Below are 24604 nucleotides of genomic sequence, written 5' to 3'. Positions count from 1 at the left end.
TCAAAGATTCAAAAAACTTTATTGTCATTCTAACAGTACATCAGCTCTGCAGGGCAGAATGAGACAGCGTTTCCCAGGGGCAGTGCAATCATAACATAACAAATGCAACACTAAATAATAAACATAACAATAAATAGTAAAACACAACAGCCACATGTCAGTCAAATCAGTTATAAGTGTCCAGTGCAAGTTAAAAGTGTCCAAAGCAGAGTCAGGTGGAGCAGCTATTTAGCAGTCTGACTGCCTGTGGGAGGGAGCTGTTTAGTAGCCTTGTGGTTTTAGTTTTGATGCTCCTGTAATGTTTGCCTGATGGCAGAAGAACTAACAGTTCATGGAGAGGGTGTGAGGGGTCTTTAATGATGTACCGTGTCTTCTGGAGGCATCGACTCTGAAAGAGGTCTTGGACAGAAGGTAGGGAGACCCCAATAACCTTCTCTGCTCCCCTAACCACCCTCCCCTCTGCAAGGCTTTTTTGTCGACAGCACTGCAGCTGGAGTACCAGGTTGTGATGCAAAAGGTCAGCACACTCTCAACCACGCCTCTGTAGAATGTAGTTAAGATGTTAGTGGGGAGTGATGCTTGTTTAAGCTTCCTCAGAAAGTGCAATCTCTGCTGGGCCCATTTCACAATCCCAGTGGATCTGAGGAAGCTTAAACAAGCATCACTCCCCACAAACAAGAGAGAATCTGCAGAAGCTGGCAATCGAAGCAACATACAAAATGCTGGAGGAATTCAGCAGGCCAGGCAGCATCTAAGGAGGGTCTCGGCACAAAACGTCGACTGTACTTCTTTTTTCCCATAAATGCTGCCTGGCCCGCTGAGTTTCTCCAGCATTTTGTCTGTGTTACTTCAAAAATCAGCTCCTCGGTCTTGCTGATATTGAGTAAGGGGCTGCTGTTATAGCACCACTCAGCCAGACTTCAACGGAGAGCAGAATATTCTAAACACTACAATGCATATTACTGCTAGGACCAAGAGTCCGGCTCGCCACCCAGTGTGCTGGACATTCACTGTTCAGGTCCAACCAACTCATTGTTAAATTCAAAACTTTCGGGCACAGCAGAAAGAACTTCTGATAAGAAACTTTTGTCCAGCCAATGGACACGGTATCATGGAACACACATCAAAGTTGCTGGTGAACGCAGCAGGCCAGGCAGCATCTATAGGAAGAGGCGCAGTCGACGTTTCAGGCCGAGACCCTTCGTCAGGAGCCTACTGACTCTCACAGCTATCTGGACTATTCCTCTTCTCACCCTGTCTCTTGCAAAAACGCCATCCCCTTCTCGCAATTCCTCCGTCTCCGCCGCATCTGCTCTCAGGAGGAGGCTTTTCATTCTAGGACGAGGGAGATGTCTTCCTTTTTTAAAGAAAGGGGCTTCCCTTCCTCCACTATCAACTCTGCTCTTAAATGCATCTCTCCCATTTCAAGTACATCTGCTCTCACTCCATCCTCCCGCCACCCCACTAGGAATAGGGTTCCCCTGGTCCTCACCTACCACCCCACCAGCCTCCGGGTACAACATATTATTCTCCGTAACTTCCGCCACCTCCAACGGGATCCCACCACTAAGCACATCTTTCCCTCCCCGCCTCTCTCTGCATTCCGCAGGGATCGCTCCCTACACAACTCCCTTGTCCATTCGTCCCCCCCATCCCTCCCCACTGATCTCCCTCCTGGCACTTATCCGTGTAAGCGGAACAAGTGCTACACATGCCCTTACACTTCCTCCCTTACCACCATTCAGGGCCCCAAACAGTCCTTCCAGGTGAGGCATCACTTCACCTGTGAGTCGACTGGGGTGATATACTGCGTCCGGTGCTCCCGATGTGGCCTTTTATATATTGGTGAGACCCGACGCAGACTGGGAGACCGCTTTGCTGAACATCTACGCTCTGTCCGCCAGAGAAAGCAGGATCTCCCAGTGGCCACACATTTTAATTCCACATCCCATTCCCATTCTGACATGTCTATCCACGGCCTCCTCTACTGTAAAGATGAAGCCACACTCAGGTTGGAGGAACAACACCTTATATTCCGTATGGGTAGCCTCCAACCTGATGGCATGAACATTGACTTCTCTAACTTCCGCTAGGCCCCACCTCCCCCTCGTACCCCATCTGTTACTCTTTTTTATGCACACATTCTTTCTCTCACTCTCCTTTTTCTCCCTCTGTCCCTCTGAATATACCTCTTGCCCATCCTCTGGGTCACCCCCCCCCCGTCTTTCTTCCCGGACCTCCTGTCCCATGATCCTCTCGTATCCCCTTTTGCCTATCACCTGTCCAGCTCTCGGCTCTATCCCTCCCCCTCCTGTCTTCTCCTATCATTTTGCATCTCCCCCTCCCCCTCCAGCTTTCAAATCCCTTACTCTCTCTTCCTTCAGTTAGTCCTGACGAAGGGTCTCGGCCTGAAACGTCGACTGCACCTCTTCCTATAGATGCTGCCTGGCCTGCTGCGTTCACCAGCAACTTTGATGTGTGTTGCTTGAATTTCCAGCATCTGCAGAATTCCTGTTGTTTACGGTATCATGGACTTCGACCGGTTTAAACCCAACGCTCCCCAAAACTCACAGCAGTATCATATTGTTAAAAGATATCGAGTCAAGAAAAATATAGAAAAAAAGTATAAACTTTGAAAGACAGTAGGGATTGATAGGAGTTTATCGTCATTCTTCAGTACACGAGTGTCAAAGAGAAGGAAAAGATTGTCACTCCGCATTCGATGCAGCATATAAAAGAACAATAAGCATAAAGAACACAATAAGAACACAAACACATGATGAATATAAATATAAAAACAATCCTATAAAACACAATATACAAGTAACTGTGAGTGGCCGTATGGAGTGTGCAGATAGTCACGTTTACATAAATAGACTGATTTTATGTACATAAAGCGTCGGGTGTATGATTAAAGCGGCAGTGCGGGGTGGGGGGTGGGGGGCAGCGGCTGAACGGTGCTGAGTGACCATGGAGAGGAGTGGCTGATATGAATGTAGTGGTGGTGGGCGCTGGGGTGCGTTAATGGGAGAGAAGGCGGACCAGGTTTACAAGATGATAAGAGTCAAAAGTCCAAGAAGACAAAAAAAATTACTCCATGGCCTTGGCACATTGTTGCCAGAGATAGGATCCATAACAATGAATTGAGTAAAAGAGTCAAAAAGACTTCTTGCAGTTATATAAAACTTTGGTTAGGTCATGCTTGGAGTATCGTGTGAAGTTCTGGTCGCGTCATTGCAGGAAGGCTTTGGGGTGGGTGTAGATTTCAGCAGGGTGCTGGCTGGATTAGGTGACATGAGCAAGGAGAGGTTGGACAGACTTGGGTTGTTTTCACCGGAGCGTCAAAGGTTGAGGAGAGACCTGATAGAAGTTTATGCGATTATGAGAGGCATAGATAGGGTAGACAGTCAGAGCCCTTTTCCCCAGGTAGTAATATTAAATAGTAGAGCGCGTTATTTTCAGGTGCGAGAAGAAAGGTTCAAAGGATATATGAAGGCCAAGTTTTGTTTACACAGAGCGTAGTGCATGCCTGGGACGTGCGGCTAGGAGTGGGGTGGTGGCAGATCCAGGCCCGCCCCGGGTAATGGTCTCCTGTCTGATGGGCACTCCGTACATACAATCGAGGGTTTGAGAGACCGACGGGACGGATGGGGAGAGAGCTGCCGACTGCTGTAGGGCTGGAAGCATCTTCGGTCGGGTCCGAACGGGATGTTTCCCCGTGCCTTCTCTCCTCACCCTCCCCGAGCCGCACTATTCGGGGGGCTGAGTGGAGCCGGGAGCTCCGAGCAGACTCACTCACACACGGAGTCAGCGAAGCCAGCTGTCAGCGGCTCTTCCCGTACCTGACCCCCCCACCTCACTCTCGCCACACCTATTTCCCTGACCATCTCCCACACATTGATGTTCATTCCCAACTTACGGACAGTTCTCAGGAACAGAACCCTGGTGTTACCTTTGGCCTGTCTGTACAAGGGGCATTTAGTCAGACATGTTGTTAAGAACGCGTATGGTGTGTTGGCCTTCATCACCCGTGGGATTGGGTTGAAGATCTGTGAGGTAATGTTACAGCTATATAAGACCTTAGTTAGACCCCATCTGGAGTACTGTGTTCAGTTCTGGTCACCTCACGACAGGATGGATGTGGATTCTATGGAGAGCGTGCAAAGCAGATGTACAAAGATGTTGCCTGGATTGGAGGGTGTGCTTTATGAAAATAGGTTGAGTGAACTTGGCCTGTTCTCCTTGGAGCAACAGAAGATGAGAGGTGACCTGATAGAGCTGTATAAGGTAATGAGAAGCATTGATCATGTGGATAGCCAGAGGTTTTTTTCCCAAGGCTGAATGGCTAACGTGAGGGTGCACGGTTTTAAGGTGTTTGGAAATAGGTACCGAGGGGATGTCAGGGGTAAGTTTTTCACAGAGAGAGTGGTAGGTGCATGGAATGGCGGCGGTGGTGGAAGTGGATACAATAGGGTCTTTTAAGAGCCTCTTAGATAGGTACATGGAGCTCAGAAAAATAGAGGGCAATGCGGTAGGGAAATTCTAGGCAGCTTCTAGAGTAGGTTACATGGTTGGCACAACTTTGGGGGTTAAAGGGCCTGTAACGTGCTGTAGATTTCTATGTTCTATGTTCTATAACTGATATATGAACAGGCACAATCAACCATTTGTCCTTGACTTGAGTTGATACGTAACCAAGAGCTTTTCTTTCATTGACGTCCAGCTGATGTGTGCGATACCAATCGCCTTACCATGTGCATAAATGCTCCTCACTCAAGAAACTGTACGGATGCATCTCTCACAAAGGCTGGAAATACAGGCTCTTGGTTTAGTCGTGGAGTCACAGAGTAATACAGCACAGACACGGCCCAACTCGTTCTTGCTGATCATGGTGCCCACAAAACTAGTCCCATTTGCCCACATTTGGCCAATAACCCTTTAAGAAGCGCTTGGAGAGATACATGGAGGAACATACTTATTCAAATGTATTTTAGATGCTGTTATTGAATATGGCTCAACCACTCTGATTCAGTCTGTGGGAGAAACAGGACTCTGCATGGGGATTGAGTCATAGAACCATAGAGTCATAGAGCATGGATACAGGCCCTTCAGCCCAACTTGTCCATGCCAACTGTGTTTCGCCCCAGCTAGTCTCAATTTGCTGCGTTTGGCCCATATCAGTCTCAGCTCTAGCCAAGTGCATCTTAAATTATACTATTGTATCTGCCTCAACCACTTACTCTGGCAGCTCCTTCCACGTACTCACCACCCTCTGCGTGAAAAAGTTTGCCCTCAGGGCCTTTTTAAATCTTCCCTTCTCACCTAAATCTGTACCTACTACCCCGAAGAAAAGATTGCTAAAGTCCACCTTATTTATATCCCTCATGACTTTAGACATTAAAATTTAGCATTCCATTTCCCATTTTACTACCTCAGTGTACACATGTATGAAGCAACCTGTCTGGATGGTGCACGAAACAAAAGCTTTTCACTGTATCTCAGTACATGTTACAATCAAAGGCAAAGAAAATTTATTATTGAAGTACATGTATGTCGCTATACACTACATTGAGATTCATTTTCTTTGAGGCATTTACAGGAAAATAAAGAAAATCAACAGAATTTATGAAAAACTATACATAAAGACTGACAAACAACCAATATGCAAAAGAAGACTTGTTGTGCATAAATAAACAAATAATACTGAGAACATGAGTTGTAAAGTCTTGAAAATGAGTCTACAGGTTGTGGAATCAGTTCAGAGTTGAGCTGAGTGAAGTTATCCACTCCAGTTCAGGAGACTGATGGTTGTAGGGTAATAACTGTTCTTGACCATGGTGGTGTGGGACCTAAGGCTCCGTTACCTCCTGCCCGATGGCAATAGTGAGAAGAGAGCATGGCCTGGATTTTAGGGGTCCTTGATGAAGTAAATCAATTACCAAGTACCAATCACAGCATTAAAGAAGCTTTTGAACAGAGACATGATAAGAAAGGAACAGAGGTATATGGGCTAAATGGATGAAAATAGGGTTAGTGTAGCTAGACATCATGGCTGGCATGGAAGTCACACCAAAGGACATGTTTCCAGGCAGGACGACTCTATGACTCAATGATCTGCAAAGAGAAGATCCTTCAGCTGAGTTGTTCATAGCATTTCTCTGTACTGCAATGCTGTTAAGGGCCCTGGCTTTACCTATCTAAATTCCCCCTATATCTGATCTCCCAAAGCACAACGTCTCACACTTACTTAGATTATACACCTTACAGAGATCTTCCTGTCACTAAGGAAACAGACAAGGTTGTTCTTCACCATCCCCTCCGACCTTCAACTCTCTGAGGCAGAGCGCTCTGTCCTCAGTAAGGGCCTCATCTTTGTCCCCCTTCGCCCACACCTCAGCGAGTTCCGTGTTCGCCATGATGCGGAACTGTTCTTCCGCCGGCTCCGTCTCCGAGCCTACTTCTTCAGCAAGGACTCTTCCACCCCCACCGATGACCCCTTCTCCCATCTTCAACCCTCCTCTTCTTCATGGACACCCCGCTCTGGTCTTCTGCCTGCTCTGGATCTCTTCATTGCTAATTGCCGACGGGACATCAACTGTCTCGACTTCACCACACCTTCTTCCAATTCCAACCTCACTCCTTCGAAACGCTCTGCTCTCCACTCCCTCCACACTAATCCTAACCTTACTATTAAACCCGCCGATAAGGGGGGTGCTGTTGTAGTCTGGTGTACTGACCTCTACCTTGCTGAGGCCCAGCAACAACTTGCGGATACCTCCTCTTATTTACCCCTCGATTGTGACCCCACTAAGGAGCACCAGGCCATTGTCTCCCACACCATCACCGACTTTATCCGCTCAGAGGATCTCTCATTCACTGCTACCAACCTTATAGTTCCCACACCCCGCACTTCCCGTTTCTACCTCCTACACCCTACCCAAGATCCACAAACCTGCCTGTCCTGGCAGACCTATTGTCTCAGCTTTCTCCTGCCCCACCGAACTCATTTCTGCATACCTCGACACTGTTTTATCCCCCCTTGTTCAATCCCTTCCTACCTATGTTCGTGACACTTCTCACGCTCTCAAACTTTTCGATGATTTTAAGTTCCCTGACCCCCACCGCTTTATTTTCACCATGGATGTCCAGTCCCTATATACTTCCATCCCCCATCAGGAAGGTCTCAAAGCTCTACGCTTCTTTTTGGATTCTAGACCTAACCAGTTCCCCTCTACCACCCCTCTGCTCCGTCTAGTGGAATTAGTCCTTACTCTTAATAATTTCTCCTTTGGCTCCTCCCACTTCCTCCAAACTAAAGGTGTAGCTATGGGCACCCGTATGGGTCCTAGCTATGCCTGCCTTTTTGTTGGCTTTGTGGAACAGCATATGTTCCAAACCTGTTCTGGTATCTGTCCCCCGCTTTTCCTTCGCTACGTCAATGACTGCATTGCTGCTGCTTCCTGCACACATGCTGAGCTCGTTGACTTCATTAACTTTGCCTCCAACTTTCACCCTGCCCTCAAGTTTACCTGGTCCATTTCCGACACCTCTCTCCCCTTGCTATATCTTTCTGTCTCTATCTCTGGAGACAGCTTATCTACTGATGTCTACTATAAGCCTACTGACTCTCACAGCTATCTGGACTATTCCTCTTCTCACCCTGTCTCTTGCAAAAATGCCATCCCCTTCTCGCAATTCCTCCATCTCCGCCACATCTGCTCTCAGGATGAGGCTTTTCATTCCAGGACGAGGAAGATGTCCTCCTTTTTTAAAGAAAGGGGCTTCCCTTCCTCCACCATTAATTCTGCTCTCAAACGCATCTCCCCCATTTCACGCACATATGCTCTCACTCCATCCTCCTGCCACTCCACTAGGAATAGGGTTCCCCTTGTCCTCACCTACCACCCCACCAGCCTCCGGGTCCAACATATTATTCTCCGTAACTTCCGCCACTTCCAATGGGATCCCGCCACTAAGCACATTTTTCCCTCCCCCCCCCTTTGCTTTCCGTAGGGATCGCTCCCTACGTGACTCCCTTGTCCATTCGTTTCCCCCCCTTCCCTCCCCACCGATCTCCCTCCTGGCACTTAACCTTGTAAGCGGAACAAGTGCTACACATGCCCTTACACTTCCTCCCTCACCACCATTCAGGGCCCCAAACAGTCCTTCCAGGTGAGGCGACACTTCACCTGTGAGTCGGCTGGGGTGATATACTGCGTCCCGTGCTCCCGATGTGGCCTTCTATATATTGATGAGACCCAACGCAGACTGGGAGATCGTTTTGCTGAACACCTACGCTCTGTCCGCCAGAGAAAGCAGGATCTCCCAGTGGCCACACATTTCAATTCCACGTCCCATTCCCATTCTGATATGTCTATCCACGGCCTCCTCTACTGTAAAGATGAAGCCACACTCATGTTGGAGGAACAACACCTTATATTCCGTCTGGGTAGCCTCCAACCTGATGGCATGAACATTGACTTCTCAAACTTCCGCTAGTGCCCCACCTCCCCCTCATACCCCATCCGTTATTTCTTTATATACACACATTCTTTTTCTCTCTCTCCCTGTTCTCCCTCTGTCCCTCTCACTATATCCCTTGCCCATCCTCTGGACTTTTTCTCCCCCCTCCCCCTTTTCTTTCTCCCTAGGCCTCCTGTCCCATGACCCTCTCATATCCCCTTTGCCAATCACCTGTCCAGCTCTTGGCTCCATCCCTCCCCCTCCTGTCTTCTCCTATCATTTCAGATCTCCCCTCCCCCTTCCACTTTCAAATCTCTTACTAGCTCTTCTTTCAGTTAGTTCTGACGAAGGGTCTCGGCCCGAAACGTCAACTGTACCTCTTCCTAGAGATGCTGCCTGGCCTGCTGCATTCACCAGCAATTTTGATGTGTGTTGCTTGAAATTCCAGCATCTGCAGATTTCCTTGTATTAAGCTTGCTCTCAATTCTCAAGGTCCAAACCCCACTCCCATTTTCATTAGGGAGCGACCAGGGTTCAGTTGAAAATTGTTCCTCATGGATTCCTCCTGAAAGTGTTCATTTTCTGACTCCATTGGAAGGACTCGGAGCAAGAACCTCATTGTTATGTACATCTGGGAATCAGGAATCATCGAAGGACTGTGGAATACCTTGACAACTAAAATGAACGGCACCTTATTGCTTCAGATTTTAGCAGGAGGCATTGTGAATGCAAAAACATTTGTAGTGGAGTTAATAATATGCCATTTCACTGTAAAGACATAAGAACATGCTATTTGATCCCTTGAGTATGTTACAAATCCTTGCTGGATTTTTGGAATAAGCTGAAGGATGTTCAATAAGACCATCCTTAATGAATAACACTGGTAAATTTGCAAGACAGTTAGTGTAACTAATCCATAACTTCTTAGTTTCTAACTCCCAACTTTTTTAAGGAGAGTCCAAGAGTCATACAATTGAAACTGACCCTCAGCCCAACTGGTCCATGCTGACCAAAGCCATCAAATGATCCAATTCTTCCAGTCATCCCCACTCCTCTGCCTTCTCCCCATACCCTTTGATGCCCTGGCTAATCAAGAACCTATCTATCTCTGCCTTAAATGCACCCAGTGACTTTGTCTCCACAGCCGCTCGTGGCAACAAATTCCACAGATTTACCACCCTCTGACTAAAGTAATTTCTCCGCATCTCTATTCTAAATGGACATCTTTCAATCCTGAAGTCGTGCCTTCCTGTCCTGGACTCCCTACCATAGGAAGTAACTTTGCCATATCTAATCTGTTCAGGCCTTTTATCATGCAGAATGTTTCAATGAGATCCCCCCTCATTCTCCTGAACTCCAGGGAATACAGCCCAAGAGATGTCAGACGTTCCTCATACGGTAACCCTTTCATTCCTGGAATCATTCTTGTGAATCTGCTCTGAACCCTCTCCAATGTCAGTATATCCTTTCGAAAATAAGGAGCCCAAAACTGCACACAATACTCCAAGTGTGGTCTCACGAGTGCTTTATAGAGCCTCAACATCACATCCCTACTCTTATATTATATACCTCTCGAAATGAATACCAACGCTACATTCGCTTTCTTCACCACTGACTCAACCTGGAGGTTAACCTTTAGGGTATCCTGCACAAGGACTCCCAAGTCCCTTTGCATCTCTGCATTTTGAATTCTCTCCCCATCTAAATAATAGTATGCCTGTTTATTTCTTCCACCAAAGTGTATGACCATACACTTTCCAACATTATTGTATTTCATTTAGTATTTCATTATAGTATTTCATTTGCCACTTATTTGCTCATTCCCCTAAACTGTCTAAGTCTCTCTGCGGGCTCTGTTTCCTCAACACTACCCGCTCCTCCACCTATCTTTGTATCATTGGCAAATTTAGCCACAAATCCATTAATCCCATAGTCCAAATCGTTGACATACATCGTGAAAAGCAGTGGTCCCAACACCAACCCCTGTGGAACTCCACTGGTAACTGGCAGCCAGCCAGCCAGATTAGGATCTCTTTATTCCCACTTCCTGTTTTCTGCTGATCAGCGAATGCTCACCCATGCTAGTAACTCCCCTGTAATTCCATGGGAACTTATCTTGCTAAGCAGCCTCATGTGCAGCACCTTGTCAAAGGTCTTCTGAAAATCCAAGTACACCACATCTACTACATCTCCTTTGTCTATCCTTCTTGTAATTTCCTCAAAAAAATTGCAGTAGGTTAGTCAGGCAGGATTTTCTTTTCAGGAAATCATGCTAGCGTTGGCCTGTCTTGTCATGTGCCTCCAGGTACTCCGTAATCTCCTTCCTAATAATGGATTCCAACAACTTCCCAACCATTGATGTCAGGCTAACAGGTCTATAGTTTTCTTTCTGCTGCCTCCCACCCTTCTTAAATAGAAGAGTAACATTTGCAAATTTCCAGTCATCTGGTACAATGCCAGAATCTATCAATTCTTGAAAGATCATTGTTAATGCCTCCACAATCTCTCCAGCTACTTCCTTTGGGTGCATTCCATCAGGTCCAGGAGATTTATCCACCCTCAGACCATTACGCTTCCTGAGAACCTTCTGAGTCATAATTTTCACTGCACATACTTCACTTCCCTGACACTCCTGAATGTCCGGTATACTGCAGATGTCTTCCCCTGTGAAGACTGATGCAAAATACGCATTCAGTTCCTCTGCTATCTCTGTGTTTCTTGTTACAAAACCTTCTGCATCATTTTCTATTGGTCCTATATCTACCTCAACTCTCTTTTACCCTTAATATAGTTTAAAAAGCTTTTAGTATCTCCTTTGATATTAATCACCAGCTTCCTTTCATAGTTCATCTTTTCCTTCCTAATGAAAAGAAGGAAATAGTTTCTTTCTCCAAGTTTTTAAAAGCTTCCCACTAGCTTTGGCTTCCTTGTATACCCTCTCTTTTGCTTTTACTTTGGCTCTGACTTCACTTGTTAGGCATGGTAGTGTCCTTCTTCCATTCAAAGATTTCTTCTTATTTGGAATATATCTGTCTTGCACTTCCATCATTTTTCGCAGAAACTCCAGCCGCCCTACTTGCTAGTGTTCCTTTCCAGTCAACTTTGGCCAGTTCCCCTCTCACGCCATTGTAATTTCCTTTATTCCATTGAAATACCACACATTGGAATTTAGTTTCTCCATCTCAAATTTCAAAGTGAACTCAATCGTATTGTGATCACTGTTACCTAAGGATTCCTTAACCTTAAACTCTCTTATCATCTCTGGATTGTTTTACAATACCTAATCCAGCACAGCTGATCCCCTAGTGGGCTCAATAACAAGCTGTTCTAAAAATCCATCCGTTGGACATTCTACAAATTCCCTCTCTTGAGGTCCAGTACTGGCCTGGTTCTCCCAATCCACTTTCATGTTAAAATCCCCAACGATTATCATGATATTGCCCTTCTGACATGCCTTTTCTATCTCCTGCTGTAATTTGTAATCCACATCCCGGCTGCTGTTTGGAGGCCTGTATACAACTGCCATTTGGGTCCTTTTACACTTGTCATTTCTTAACTCAACCCATAGAGACTCTACACCTTCTGATCCTCGGTCATCCCTTTCTAATGATTTATTATTATTTATTATACACAGGACCACACCACCCCCTCTGCCTACTGACCTATCTTTCTGACACACCGTATATCCTTGGACGTTCAGCTCCCAATGGCAGCCATCCTTTAGCCAAGTTTCAGAGATGGCCACAATGTCATACTTGCCAATCTGTAGCTGCATTCAAGATTGTCCATTTTATTTCTTATGCTGCATTTTCAGTTCAGTATTTGTTGTTTTTTTGCTTTAACTGCACCATCCCTCTATTGTCCTGTAACTCATCCAACTGGCTGTGATTATGCCTCATCTCCTGCCTGTCCTTTCTATCATCTCTGCTGCACGCTATCTTTGATTTATTTCTGTTTTCCCCTTCCTCAGCCTTTTCACTCCGGTTCCCATCCCCCTGCTAAATTAGTTTAAACCTTCCCTAGCAGCTCTATTAAATGTGCCCGCTAGGATACTGGACCCCTTTGGGTTCAGGTGTAACCCGTCCTTTTTGAACAGGTTGTACCTCTCCCAGAAGAGGACCCAATGATCCAGGAACCTGAAGGCCTGCCCCCTACACCAGTCTCTCAGCCACACACTAACATGCCTGATCATGCTATTCTTGCACTCGTTTGCGCCTGGCACAGGCAGCAATCCTGAGATTACTACCCTAGAGGTCCTGCTTTTCAGCTTCCTACCTAACTCCCTGAAATCTCTCTTCAGGATCTCCTCCCTTTTTCTACCTATGTCATTGGTTTGGAAGGTCCAACGGTCAAGAAGGCGGTCTCTGCAAGCGTCGTGGAACGTGTAGAGCAGGACAAGACACAGAAGACATCCTGGTCATCCACTGCGCCTAGTCCCATCTCCAGCCGTCTTGACTCTGTCTTGCCACTGGATCCAGATGGGAATTGGGAAGAGAGAGTGAGGCTGACACTGCGCAACTCTCCCTCACTTAAATCGAAATCACGCGCTAGTCTCGACACCATCATAATGGTGTCAAAGTCCTCATTGGCGTCGACGATGGACGAACACACACCTATGTCATTGGTACGAACATGTACCAAGACTTCTGGCTGTTTACCCTCTCCCTTCAGAATACTCTGCACCCGATCTGAAACATCCTGTACCCTGGCACCTGGGAGGCAACACACCATGCGGGTATCTCTATCAGGCTGACAGAACCTCCTGTCTGTTCCCTTCACTATGGAATCCCTGAGATCCACTGCATTCCTCATCTTCTTCTCTCCCTTCTGTGCTTCCTGTGAGGTTGCTGTGAGCATTTTCTGTCTCACTACAGGGGAGATATCCCTTCCAATATGTAAAATCCTCGCACTCCTTCCATATTTTCCCTTTCAAGAGCCACATGAATGACCACTTTGGCTCTGTTAGACCAGTCCCAGATCTGACTCACAACTAAGCCGACACGGCCTATTTGCTTCTTAGAAATTTTGGAGGTCTGATCATCCCGATTTAAAATCCCAAATTAAAGTTACCCTGCCTTTTTGACATGCTTAATTAAATTCTTCATTTATCTTTCCAGCCACTTCACAGTTATTACTAGGAACCCATCTCCCGAGACAGAAAGAATGACAGAAAGAGATAAGTGGTAGAACAAACTTGTATTTCAGTAGCACTTTTCACAATATCTCAAAGTGCTTTTTGGTTTGAAATCTTGTAATGTAGGAAACATGGCAGCCAATTTTCAAAAAGCAAAATGCCAGAGACAGCAATGGGATAACACCACACCATGGACTAAAGATTTGGTCACGTGCATATGAAAATCCATTTTGTTTCTCATCATGGAATTCAGTTTCTATATTTTACAGGTCACATTGTGCCATTCTGAAAGTCTAGCTGGCACTTCTTTGTTGCGAATGACATTTCTGCCAATAATGGATTTGCCTTCATTTAGAGTGTTGCTTGGGAAAACAGATCACACTTTTCGGAGTTGAGCCTGTCACTGGGCATGCTCAGATCCACCAGTTATTTCATAGTATTGCTTGATCTGTAGCAGCGCACATTAAAGGAGCTTTCCCCATTGCGGGTACCAACCTAACACTGTGAGCCAAACTCAGACAGAGTCATAGAGTCCATGGTGACTATAACTACCCATCTCTACTAATCTCATTGATCAGCACTTGGTCCATAGTCTTGGTGATTTAAGTGCTCATCCAGACACTTCTTAACATTGCGAGAGTCCCTGTCTCCACTACCCCTCAGGCAGTGTGTTTCAGATTCCAACACCAGCTCTGCGAGAATCCCTTCTAAAGTTCTTACCCTTACATTAAACCTATGCCCTCTGGTTTTAGACACTTACGTAATAGGGCAAAGTTTACTATCTACTCTATCTATGCCTCTCATGTCCAACCTCAGCCTCCTTTGCTCCAAAGAAAATGAGCCCAGCCTCTCCAATCTCTGAAGTTCCCTTTAAGTTAGATAGTACCTCCACTCCCATCCTCATTTTGCTCCACACAAATTACCCAATCTCTCTAACCACTAGTCAACAAAGGAAGCCGTTGGACTCTCCCCTGCCTGGCCCTGCTGCCGGCCAGACCTTGCTACTTCCCTGCACCGGCTCTGCCAAGCCACAGCACACAGAGGAAAGTGTGAAAGGGGACTCAGTAGTCCCCAGTGACTGCAGCCACTGCGGGAGCTCGCAGATTTCTATGCTTTGCGTTTGAGGGATGAGGGATCTTTGACATCGGGCCACGGCCTTTGAAATCACTGAAAGGCTCAGAACATCACATGTAAGAAACATGGTCACATCAGTGCACTCCTTCCACCATGGCGCTGTAGGTGCAGCCTAGATGTTAACCTTAAAGGGCACAGATTTGAGCGAGCAACTGAGCCAGATGTAACACCTGAGAGACAGTTAGTCCTTCAAACACTGCATTCCATCTCATGGTTATCAGACTCTTAGATGGACTCTCATACATTGAAGATGAACTCCTGATCTCCCAATCTTCCTCATTTGGCCCTTTGCACTTTATTTCACTTTCTCTGTGCCTCTAACACGATATTTTGTAGTCTGCTTTCCTTTTGTATCATCTCATCTGTATGGATGGCACATAATCAAAAGCTTCTCACTCTATCTCGGTAAATGTGACAATAATAAACTAACACCAATTCCAATTAATTTGATCATTATTGATCCATACCATAACTCTATTTATCCCTCCATATTCTTCCCTAATAAAACACCATCACTGCAGCCTTCTTGCACAGAAATTTTCAAACTTCCTCCCAGCCACCCTGTGGAAAGGTGCGTCCTGCTTTCACCACTGAACTCACTTCTTCACTCTTAAAATCTTGCCCCCTTATTCTGAATTCCCTCCGAAGAGAAATCCATTTCTCTCCCTCAACCCTATTGAATTTTAAATATCTCAGCTACATTACCCCTCAATGTATACTCAAGGGGGGTGATGCAAAGTAGTAGTTTTATCATAGTGTAACCATTTTAAGCACTGGCATTATTCAGATACGCCTGCACTCCATTCTATTCAATGGCACCCTCATGTACTACAAATTAACTCTCACAATACATTAATCGATTCCGCCCTATCCCTAGGGTGTGTACTTTATGATGCCAAAGTCTAAAGTTCTGAAACTCTCTCAAACTCTTTGCCTTTCGGTTTTGCCCTTCCTTAAGATAACTCTTCTGATAAATTTTCTTATCATGTGCCAAGATCTCTTTGACAATGCCCAATATTGAATCATGTTGGATAACCTTCCTGTGAACACAGCTCGGGGCATTTTTATGCTGTTAAAGGTGCTACAGAAATGCAACTTTCTTGTTATTGCTGTTGCTGTTCTGTCAGGGAGATCTTACAAGCAGAGACATGCAATATACGATCTCTAATCAAAATTTATCCCTGCTGAGTCATGCAGATATTTCAAAAAGTTTGTATGGATCCAATCTTTGCTCAAACTGAGTCCAAGCCAGGCAGTGTCTTGATTCTTGGTTACAACTGAGTCACTAATGACAGATTGAAGTCTTGATTACTGAAACAAGCAAAGTGAGTGATTGACACATTAGTCGGTATCAAACAGCAGATGGAGCATCATATAGACACACAAGAGATTGCAGATGCTGGAATCTGGAGCATAAAAACAAAGGCTGGAGGAAGTCAGCAGGTCAGACAGCATCTGTGAGGGGAATTGACTGTTGACATTTCTGTTTGAGACTCTTCATCTGGACTGAAAGAGTGGAGGGGAGATAGTCAGTACAAAGAGGTGAGGGGAAGGGGTGGAGGTGATGGGTGGATCCAGTTGAGCAGGAGCGATCAGCAGATGGAGGAGGGAGATAGTGACAGAGGCTGGGAGGTGAGAGGTGAAGGTAACAAAGGGCTGCAGATGGTGGGTCTGATCAGAGAGGAAGGTGGAGCATGGAACCAAATAATGGAGGAGGGTGGGGCAGATGGGAGCAATGGGAGGAGTGTGTGGATGATGGGGAGGTGGAGTGGGTGGGAGAGGAGAAACTGACAGGATAATGGGGACTGGACTGGGTGTAAGAGGAACTGGGTGGATCAGAAGGAGAGAGAAAAGGGACAGAGGGAGCAGGTTACTGAAGTTAGAGAATTCAACATTTATGCCATTGTATTATAGACTATCCAGGGGGAGTGTGAGGAACTGCTCTTCTATTTTGTATTTAGCCTCTCTGTGGTAGTGAAGAAGCCAAGGATAGACAGGTAAGTGTGGGTATGGTGGTTGGGGGGGGGGGGGGGAATTAAAATGGCTGGAAACCAGGAGCTCCAGACAGCCATGTGATAGTGCTCAGTGAAGTGTTCACCTAGTCTGCAACTGGGTCTCTTCGACATAGATAATCCTTTAACTAGATCATCAACTAATCATTAAAGAGTTATTTATTCTGGCAAATTGCATTGTTAGTTTCAAATGAGGGAGAAAGGCTTTTATATTAACTGAGTCTGACACAGGTCAGTTCTAATGTTCATCTTGTGACGACCAAGTGATTGAAGTGGTAGAACACAATAGAACAGGGGGTCATGTTATCTCAGATCCAGAACTGGACTTGAAACACAAGTACATTTAAAATTTAGCCAGTTAAAAAAAGAATTATTGATTCTCTGCTCTGGAATTCCATCTTTAGTAGTCTTTATGTCTAAGTTCCCAGCTTTGCTAAAAGCTCTTCATGAGGTGACTTATGTAAAACTTGGGCCCTAATCCTAAACACTGGAGCAGATTGCTCCATTTCTTAAGAGCTCTTAGCTCTCTTGATACTGGGCACAACATTAAAGATTAGTTTTGGAGTCTCTCTCTTCCCGCCACTTCAGGGCGGCTCTTATTCTTAGTTCTTTATCATACACTTAAACCTGTTTTTCAAGTAAAAAAGCCCGTGCTTCAGCTGGACATTTGCTTCTGGTGACTTGGGGTATCGGAATTCTTTGTAAGTTTTCTCACTTTCACCAGCCTTGGTCCAGGGCAGTTTGATCTTGGTGGCGTGATCCACAGTGACATCATCACATGACCCAACATGGAGAATGCCCAGTCCATCAATAAAAAACTCTGTCAACAGGAAGCATTGATATAATTATTAGTTCAATTCACAAGGCAGCAGCGACAGATTCAACAAGCTATTTTGCCTTATGCTTAATCTTCAACCCATAGAGAAATACTGGCTCCCAAGGGAAGAACCCATCAGACCATATGTCATAAGAGAAGCATTAGGCTATCTGGCCCATTGAGTCTGTTCCACCATTTGATCATGGCTGATTTACCATCCCTCTCAACCCCATTCTTCTGCCTTCTCCCCATAACCTTAGAAGCCCCAACTAATCAAGAACCTATCAACCTCTGCTTTAAATATACTCAATGACCTGGCTTTCATAGCCTTATGGCAATGAATTCCACAGATTCTCTACCCTCTGGCTAAAGTAACTCCTTCTCATCTTTGTTCCAAAGAGATGTCCTTTTATTCTGAGGCTGCGCCCTCTGGTCCTAGATTCTCCCACTATTCTCCATGCCCACTCTACCTAGGCCTTTCGGTATTCGGTAGGTTTCAATGAGACCGCCCCCCCCTCATTTTTCTAAACTCCAGCAAGTTCAGGCCCAAAGCCGTCAAACAATCTTCATATGTTAACCCTTTCATTCCTCGGATCATTCTCATGAAACTCTTCTGGACCCACTCCAATGCCAGCTCATTCTTCCATAGATATGGGGCCCAAACTGCTCACAATACCCTATCAGCCCTCTTCTCCATCCTCTTATTCCCCTACACCCCTGCAACCTATTCCCTTACACACACGCCCTTCACTTGGTTCCTTTGCCACATATCTTCACATTGTTGTTCCTTTCTGCCTCTCGTGGCGTTTCTTTTGCATTTGTCTGTTTCTTTTTATGAGGCCGAGTTGCTAGCTCAACACTCAACCCAGCACAGATGGGAAGCGTGCAAGGAGACGGCCGGATTCGAACCTGGGACCATTCGCCTTGAAGTCTGGTGTGGATGCCATTACACCACCGGCTGACATATCTACACACTGGGGGGAATCTACAGTGGCCAACTAACCCACCAACCTGCACATGTTAGGGATGTGGGAGGTCCTAAGATTGTTATTTCATTTAACCAATACACCATCACCATCCCCTAGCCACAAGGTTGAGATATTTAAAACAGAGGTACTGATAGATCCAGAATAAATGTCGAACACAGAGGAGAGCACAGTGATGGTCAGGGAATCATCAACTTCACTCCATGCTAGCCGCTCACACCAAACGCGCTGTAACACATCACCTACTCACCTGAATGTGCCACCCTCGTTAGCCTGGGGTCGAACCCCACCTGCTGCACTTTGTCCGTGCGGGCCAGAAAGAAGTTGACCACACCATCAGTGACCACGCAGTTTGGGAAGCCCTCCAACATGTGGTAGTGACCCATACGAGTGTGTAGGCAGTCACCTTCCTCTCCACCTTGCTCCACACTGATCTGGTGTCGGAAAGTGGTGGCAAAGCCAGTTTTCTCTCGCACAGCCCCTCCAACCTGCAGTAGGGCACATGAGCAAACGGGAGAACTCGAAACCACTGTAGTACATGCTTGAGGCCACAGCTCAAAGGACAGCTTTTATCCCACTGTTATAAAACTCTTGAGCAGGCCTCTCAGATGTTGAAGATGAACCTTTGATCTTCTGATCTACCTCGTTATGACCTTGTACCTTATTGTGTGCCTGCACTGCACATTCTCTGTAACTGTAACACTTTATTCTGTTTTCCGTTCTCTTTTTTTACCATATCAATGTGTCTGGATGGCATGCAAATTAACACTTTCCAATGTATTTCAGTACATATGACAATAATACACCAATACTTTAGGGCCAACACATCTGCGTTGATTAACAACCACCCATTTACACCAGTCCCATTTTACCCTCCGCCTATCCCCATCAACCCTTCCCTCCCCAATTCTAGCACTTATTCACACTCGTGGTAACTTACAGCAGCTAATTAACCCACCGGCCTACATGCCTTTGGGATGTGGGAGCAAACCTGGTAGAAACCATGTGATCACGGGGCGAACATGCGAACTCCACACAGACAGCACCCAAGCTCAGAAGCTGTGTAATTATGTTAAGGCAGACATCACTGGTGGAGCCCCGAACACGAGCTATAATGCTGAACAGCGAACAAAGGACATTTTAAATTTGGACTAGTGTAAAAAGTTGGGTCCCATGGGATCCAGGGCGAGTTGTCATATTTAATTCAAAACTGGCTATGGACCATACTGGTAATGTAATAATCAGGGTGGGTGCCTTTAATTTTAAAGAGACTGGGAAAATCAAATTGGTAAAGGCATTCTTGAAGGTGAGCTTATGCAACAGCTTCAAGTGAACTTCATAGAACAATATATTTGGACCTAATCTAGGGATGAAATATTTAAAACCAGGATTAATCATTAATCGCTGAGTAAAATATCCTCCCGCAAAAAACATTGGTAATGTGATAAAACTTTATGTTGATTTAATAGTGACAATTTTAAGTCCTTAAGTCTTAAATAAATGTAATTACATAGTGTGGTGGACAAGTTGGTAAATTCGTTTATTATTGTCACATGTACTGAGGTACAGTGAACTTTGCTCTATATGCCATTCACACAGATCATTAGTATATTGAGATAGTAAAAGGGAAGACAATAAATGATTGTACGGTGCAGTACAGGAAGATAACACAGTGCAAAGAATTCCGTCTCAAGAAAGAGTCTGGTGAACCTTCACCGCACAGTAGGATGGAAGGTGAGGAGCACAGGAACACTGCCTATGCCCTGTCCAGGAAGGGGGGTTGACAGCAGAGGTACGGGAAATGGATGAGATGTGGTCAAGATCTCTGTCACCTTTGGCAGAGGGGGAGGCACGATTCAGAAAGAAGGAAGACACCTCAGAGGTACCTGTGTGGAAAGAAGACGGGAGGGAATCTGGAACTAGGGGGCATGGTTTCAGAATGAGAGGTCACCTTCCAAAGGCAGAGACAAGGCTGGTAATCTGGAATGTGCTGCCAAGGGAGATGGTGGAATCATGCACAATCAATATGTTTGACAGGCATTTAGACAGACACTTAAATAGGAAAGAGAGTGAAGGATATGTTCCTATTGCGGGCAAATGGAATCAAAATCAATGGACAGAAATGTCAACATGGAGAAGGTGGACTGAAGAGGCAGATTCAGTACTGTACCACTCCATGACTCTTTGAGGAAGACCTTGTTCTTTCAGAAGGTTGTAAATCGCTGGAGCTCTTCCTCAAGAGAGCCGTGGAGGCAAAGTCATTGAATATTATTCCCAAAGACTTTTTCCCAGGGTGGAAATGGCTAATACGAGGGGGCACCATTTTAAGGTGGCTGGAGGAAAGTATAGGGAAGGATGTCAGAGGTAGCTTTTTTAACGCAGAGAGTGGTGGATGCATGGAATGCCCTAGAAGGGTGGCAGATACATTAGGAGCACTCAAGAAACTCTTAGATAGGCATATAAATGATGGAAGAATGGAGAACTATGTAGGAAGGAAAGGTTAGATTGATCTTAGAGTAGATTAATAGGCCGGCACAAGATCGTGAGCCAGATGATCTATACTGTGCTGCAATGTTCTATGTTCTACTGAATGTTCTATAAAATATAATAAAGAATGAAATTGACAAGATTCTAAGAGTCTGCAGGGGAGGTGAACAGTTATGGAGAACAGGCATAGAAGGTTGAAGCCAATCAGCAGTTGTGCTGAATGGTCGAGCAGGCTTGAGAGGCTGAGCCACCTATCTCTTACATTCATATGTCCAGTAGCTGCCAGCCAGACAACAGTATCAATACTGGGACTCCACTGGGTAAATGGTAAATGACTGGTCCTGCAGTCCAGATGGGACTGCATCCCAGGGTGCCCTAATCCTACACAAGAGTGACTTCCTGACAACTGAAATATTAAAACTCTGGTCTTACCAAGTCCAGTGTTGTTTTCTCCAAAATGTCCACTAGCTTTTCAACCTTGGTATTGGCAGTAAAAATGAAGTCATCGTCCACCCAGAGTAGATACTTGGTTGTGACTTGGGAGATAGCTAAGTTCCGTCCAGCAAACCAACCCTGCGGAGATCATACATGCATTATTTCTCAACAAACTCACAGACTTCATCTTCTCTCTCTCACACATATCCAAGTAAAAGTCCATGACACAGCTCAATTAGACCTCTCTTTCCTCACTAACTATGAATTGGCAGCAAAGAGAGTTGAAGGGACAAGGGATAGTTGGAAAGCTGTTTTTACACGAGGTATTTTTTTGGTAGCTTAATGGCAAGTTTCACTCAATAACAGCCATTCTGTACTCTGGTGTGGCTTAAGAGTGTGTTTAACTGCTGATGGCTAGCATGGATACTAGAAATGGAATGAGATATGCTATAAAACTGCCATCCCACCAAGGCCAAGTGCAGAAACCTAAAAGACAGCAGTCATTAAGAGTTTTCAGGGATGAAAATTTTCCTCTGTCTCACTTGTTCTCAACATCTAATGTCTACCAAAATTGTTGCTGTGGTGGACAGTGAGGAAAGTCTAGAGTTTACAACAGGATCTAGATCTATGGGCAAAGAAGTAGCAGATAGAATTTAACTCAGACGAGTGAGAAGTAATGCATTTTGGGGAGTTAAACAGGGCAGGGTTTACACAGTAAATGACGAGGCCCTGGGGAGTGCTGTAGAACAGAGAGAACAAGAGGCACAAGTACATGGTTCCCTGAAGGTGGTGACACAGGTAGATGGGGGGGGGCGGTGTTATGGAAATATTTGCTGGATGGCTGTAGTGGAGTTGGCAGCCCAAATGGCCCCTATCTATGTTGTACCTCTCTCTGACTCAATGAGTGTTTTGCATGCAGTATACCTGTATATCTACACAAAACTACCAACATTAATTTGCCTAAACTTTAAAAATAAAATCGGAGCCCAGTGAATGAAAAAGGAAGTAAAGGCTGAATTTAAAATGGATTGAAGGATCAAAACCAGTCATGGCAAATGACTCTCTTTAGGGGGAGCAATGTTTAGCAGGTTTCAGTCCTGTTGTGATTAATGTTCAAGAGTTAAAGGTATCAGGCATGATTTTAAAATTGGAAATGACACAAAACTAATAAGTGTAATTAACAGTGCGCAGCACGGTAAGAAACCTCAAGCAAACAGCATGTGGAAAAGTGTGAGGTGTTACAGTTTGGAAAAAAATACATGAGGAGTGGCAATGCAACTGCATCAAAAGAAAACAAGCCTATATTATCACTTACGCTAGATGTTGAGAACAATACAGATTTGCATTTGGAATTTGTTGTGTAGAATTTCCCCTCGTCTGTCCATTGTGCCTGTTCTTAATTTACTTTGGGTAACTCCTTTGTTACCAAGGAAGAAGATCCGCCTCTTGCTGCATACTAGGCAGAGTCAGGGGGGAAATGGTTGACACTAGAGGTTCCTTGGACCCACACAGGAGCAGACTACCCTTATGGAGGTGAGGCCATTAAGCTGAACCACCAGAGGATTTGTTTTTTGTTCTGTAGGCCAATAAATTTCCAACCCCCCTGCCCCCCAACATCATTATATTCACAGGAGCATGGCTGAGGTTAGTTGGACTTGGGCAACTTTCTCCTCCAGGAAGGAAGAAGGGTGTCAGAATTTCCAGCTGCCAGAGATGCATCTATATGCCCTGGGTTAACAGCGATTAAACCTCAGCAGGGTCAGCACTGGAAAATGACAAAACCATCACCCCCAGAGTAAGAGTTGCTCAGTATTTAGAACATGTTCTGATGGTGAGCACATTTCTACTTAGTTCACCTCATTAATCTGCCAAAGGCTTTCTGGATCTGGTTTCGACTGTTAAGGTGTCCACAAAATACATCAGTAGTAATAATAATTCTCTTCATTCCCAAGGTCCAAAACCCAACCCCCCCCCCCACCCCCACAACTCTTCCCAATTTCCCAGTCTACATTAAATCCAGTTCACCCACCTCACTGCCTTCACTGACTCTTGGATTCCCACCACACAATTAGCAACAAAACCTTCAGAACTCTGGCCCCCACAGTCTCAACTGCTTCCCTCAAGCTGGTTTTGATTCAGACACAGCCACAAAATCAACCTCTTTGACAATGGCCTCAGCCACCTTCTCTAATCTCCTTGCTTTCTCGGTTCAAGACAGATATCCAAGTGCAAAACACCTTGAGGTATTCTGTGCATTACAGGCAGAATATATAATGTCAATATGTTTTACTGAGAGCAAGGGACAATATATCAGGACTGGAAAACATTGTCTGCATTTTCGATTGTACAATATATTATGCATGACCTGTATTATATAGTCAGTCTAACTATTTTTCATGGGGCTTAGTATCACCAAGAAAGCAATATGTTACCTTTAACATCACAAAACATCTCAAGGTGCGTCACAGGAGTGTTATCACACAGTAAGCTGTACATGGAGAAGGAAGGGCAAATGATTGTAAGTATGGCTACAGAGAGAAGTTTGAAGAAGCATCGCAGAGGGAAAAAGTGGAAGAGAAGAGAAGACAAATGAAGAGGCAATGTTGATGCAATGAAAGGTAAGGGTTAGAGAAGGAAAGGCCATCCGTGGACAAAGACTTCCAGGTTCTGTTCAGCTCCTATTCGGGATATCAATACAGGTAGTTCTGCTATTATGATGTGGTTGCATTCCTAAGAAACTTACCGTCATATAAACCTGTGTCATCAAAACAATGAGAAAAGACAAGTTGGGGCTAGAGAGTTTCATTCTTGCAATAACAAACTTATTTTTTCCTGCAGTGTTTTCAAAAATAAAGATGTTTTTAATAGCTATGAGTTTATTCTATTACTGAAAGCCAAGAATACTAAAGGCTGTATGTCATGTTATTACTACATATCATTGCACAAATATCAATAGAAGCAATGGCTTGTCAACTTCCAAAGTAACTCCTGTCAGTGGCCTCCCGTGATGAACGTGGCGCCTGTGTTCTTCAGAGACACTGCTGGCTGATTACTGGGTGGAGGTTACAGGGAATCAGGGTTTTATAAGCAATTTGGCCCATATAATGCAAATAGCATTCCCTAATCCATCAATTGC

The 24604-nt window shown here is 45.1% G+C and overlaps 1 protein-coding gene across 4 annotated transcripts in view; it reads right to left on the bottom strand.

Annotated features, from left to right (window-relative positions):
- Positions 1-13655: 13655 nt before the first annotated feature.
- Positions 13656-24604, bottom strand: part of b4galnt1b (beta-1,4-N-acetyl-galactosaminyl transferase 1b) — a 120340-nt gene continuing 109391 nt past the window's right edge. For all 4 annotated transcript variants that reach the window (XM_063037321.1, XM_063037323.1, XM_063037324.1 and 1 more), the window contains 3 exons: positions 21466-21606; positions 18797-19034; positions 13656-17563 (listed from right to left, as the gene is read on the bottom strand). In XM_063037321.1, the coding sequence (XP_062893391.1) occupies positions 17346-17563; positions 18797-19034; positions 21466-21606 (597 nt within the window). In that variant the 3' untranslated portion in view covers positions 13656-17345. The remainder of the gene's footprint in view (positions 17564-18796; positions 19035-21465; positions 21607-24604) is intronic.

This window comes from Mobula hypostoma, chromosome X1 (genome assembly GCF_963921235.1).
Source record: "Mobula hypostoma chromosome X1, sMobHyp1.1, whole genome shotgun sequence".
In the NCBI taxonomy this organism is placed as follows: domain Eukaryota; kingdom Metazoa; phylum Chordata; class Chondrichthyes; order Myliobatiformes; family Myliobatidae; genus Mobula; species Mobula hypostoma.
This window is presented reverse-complemented; position numbering and strand designations above follow the sequence as displayed.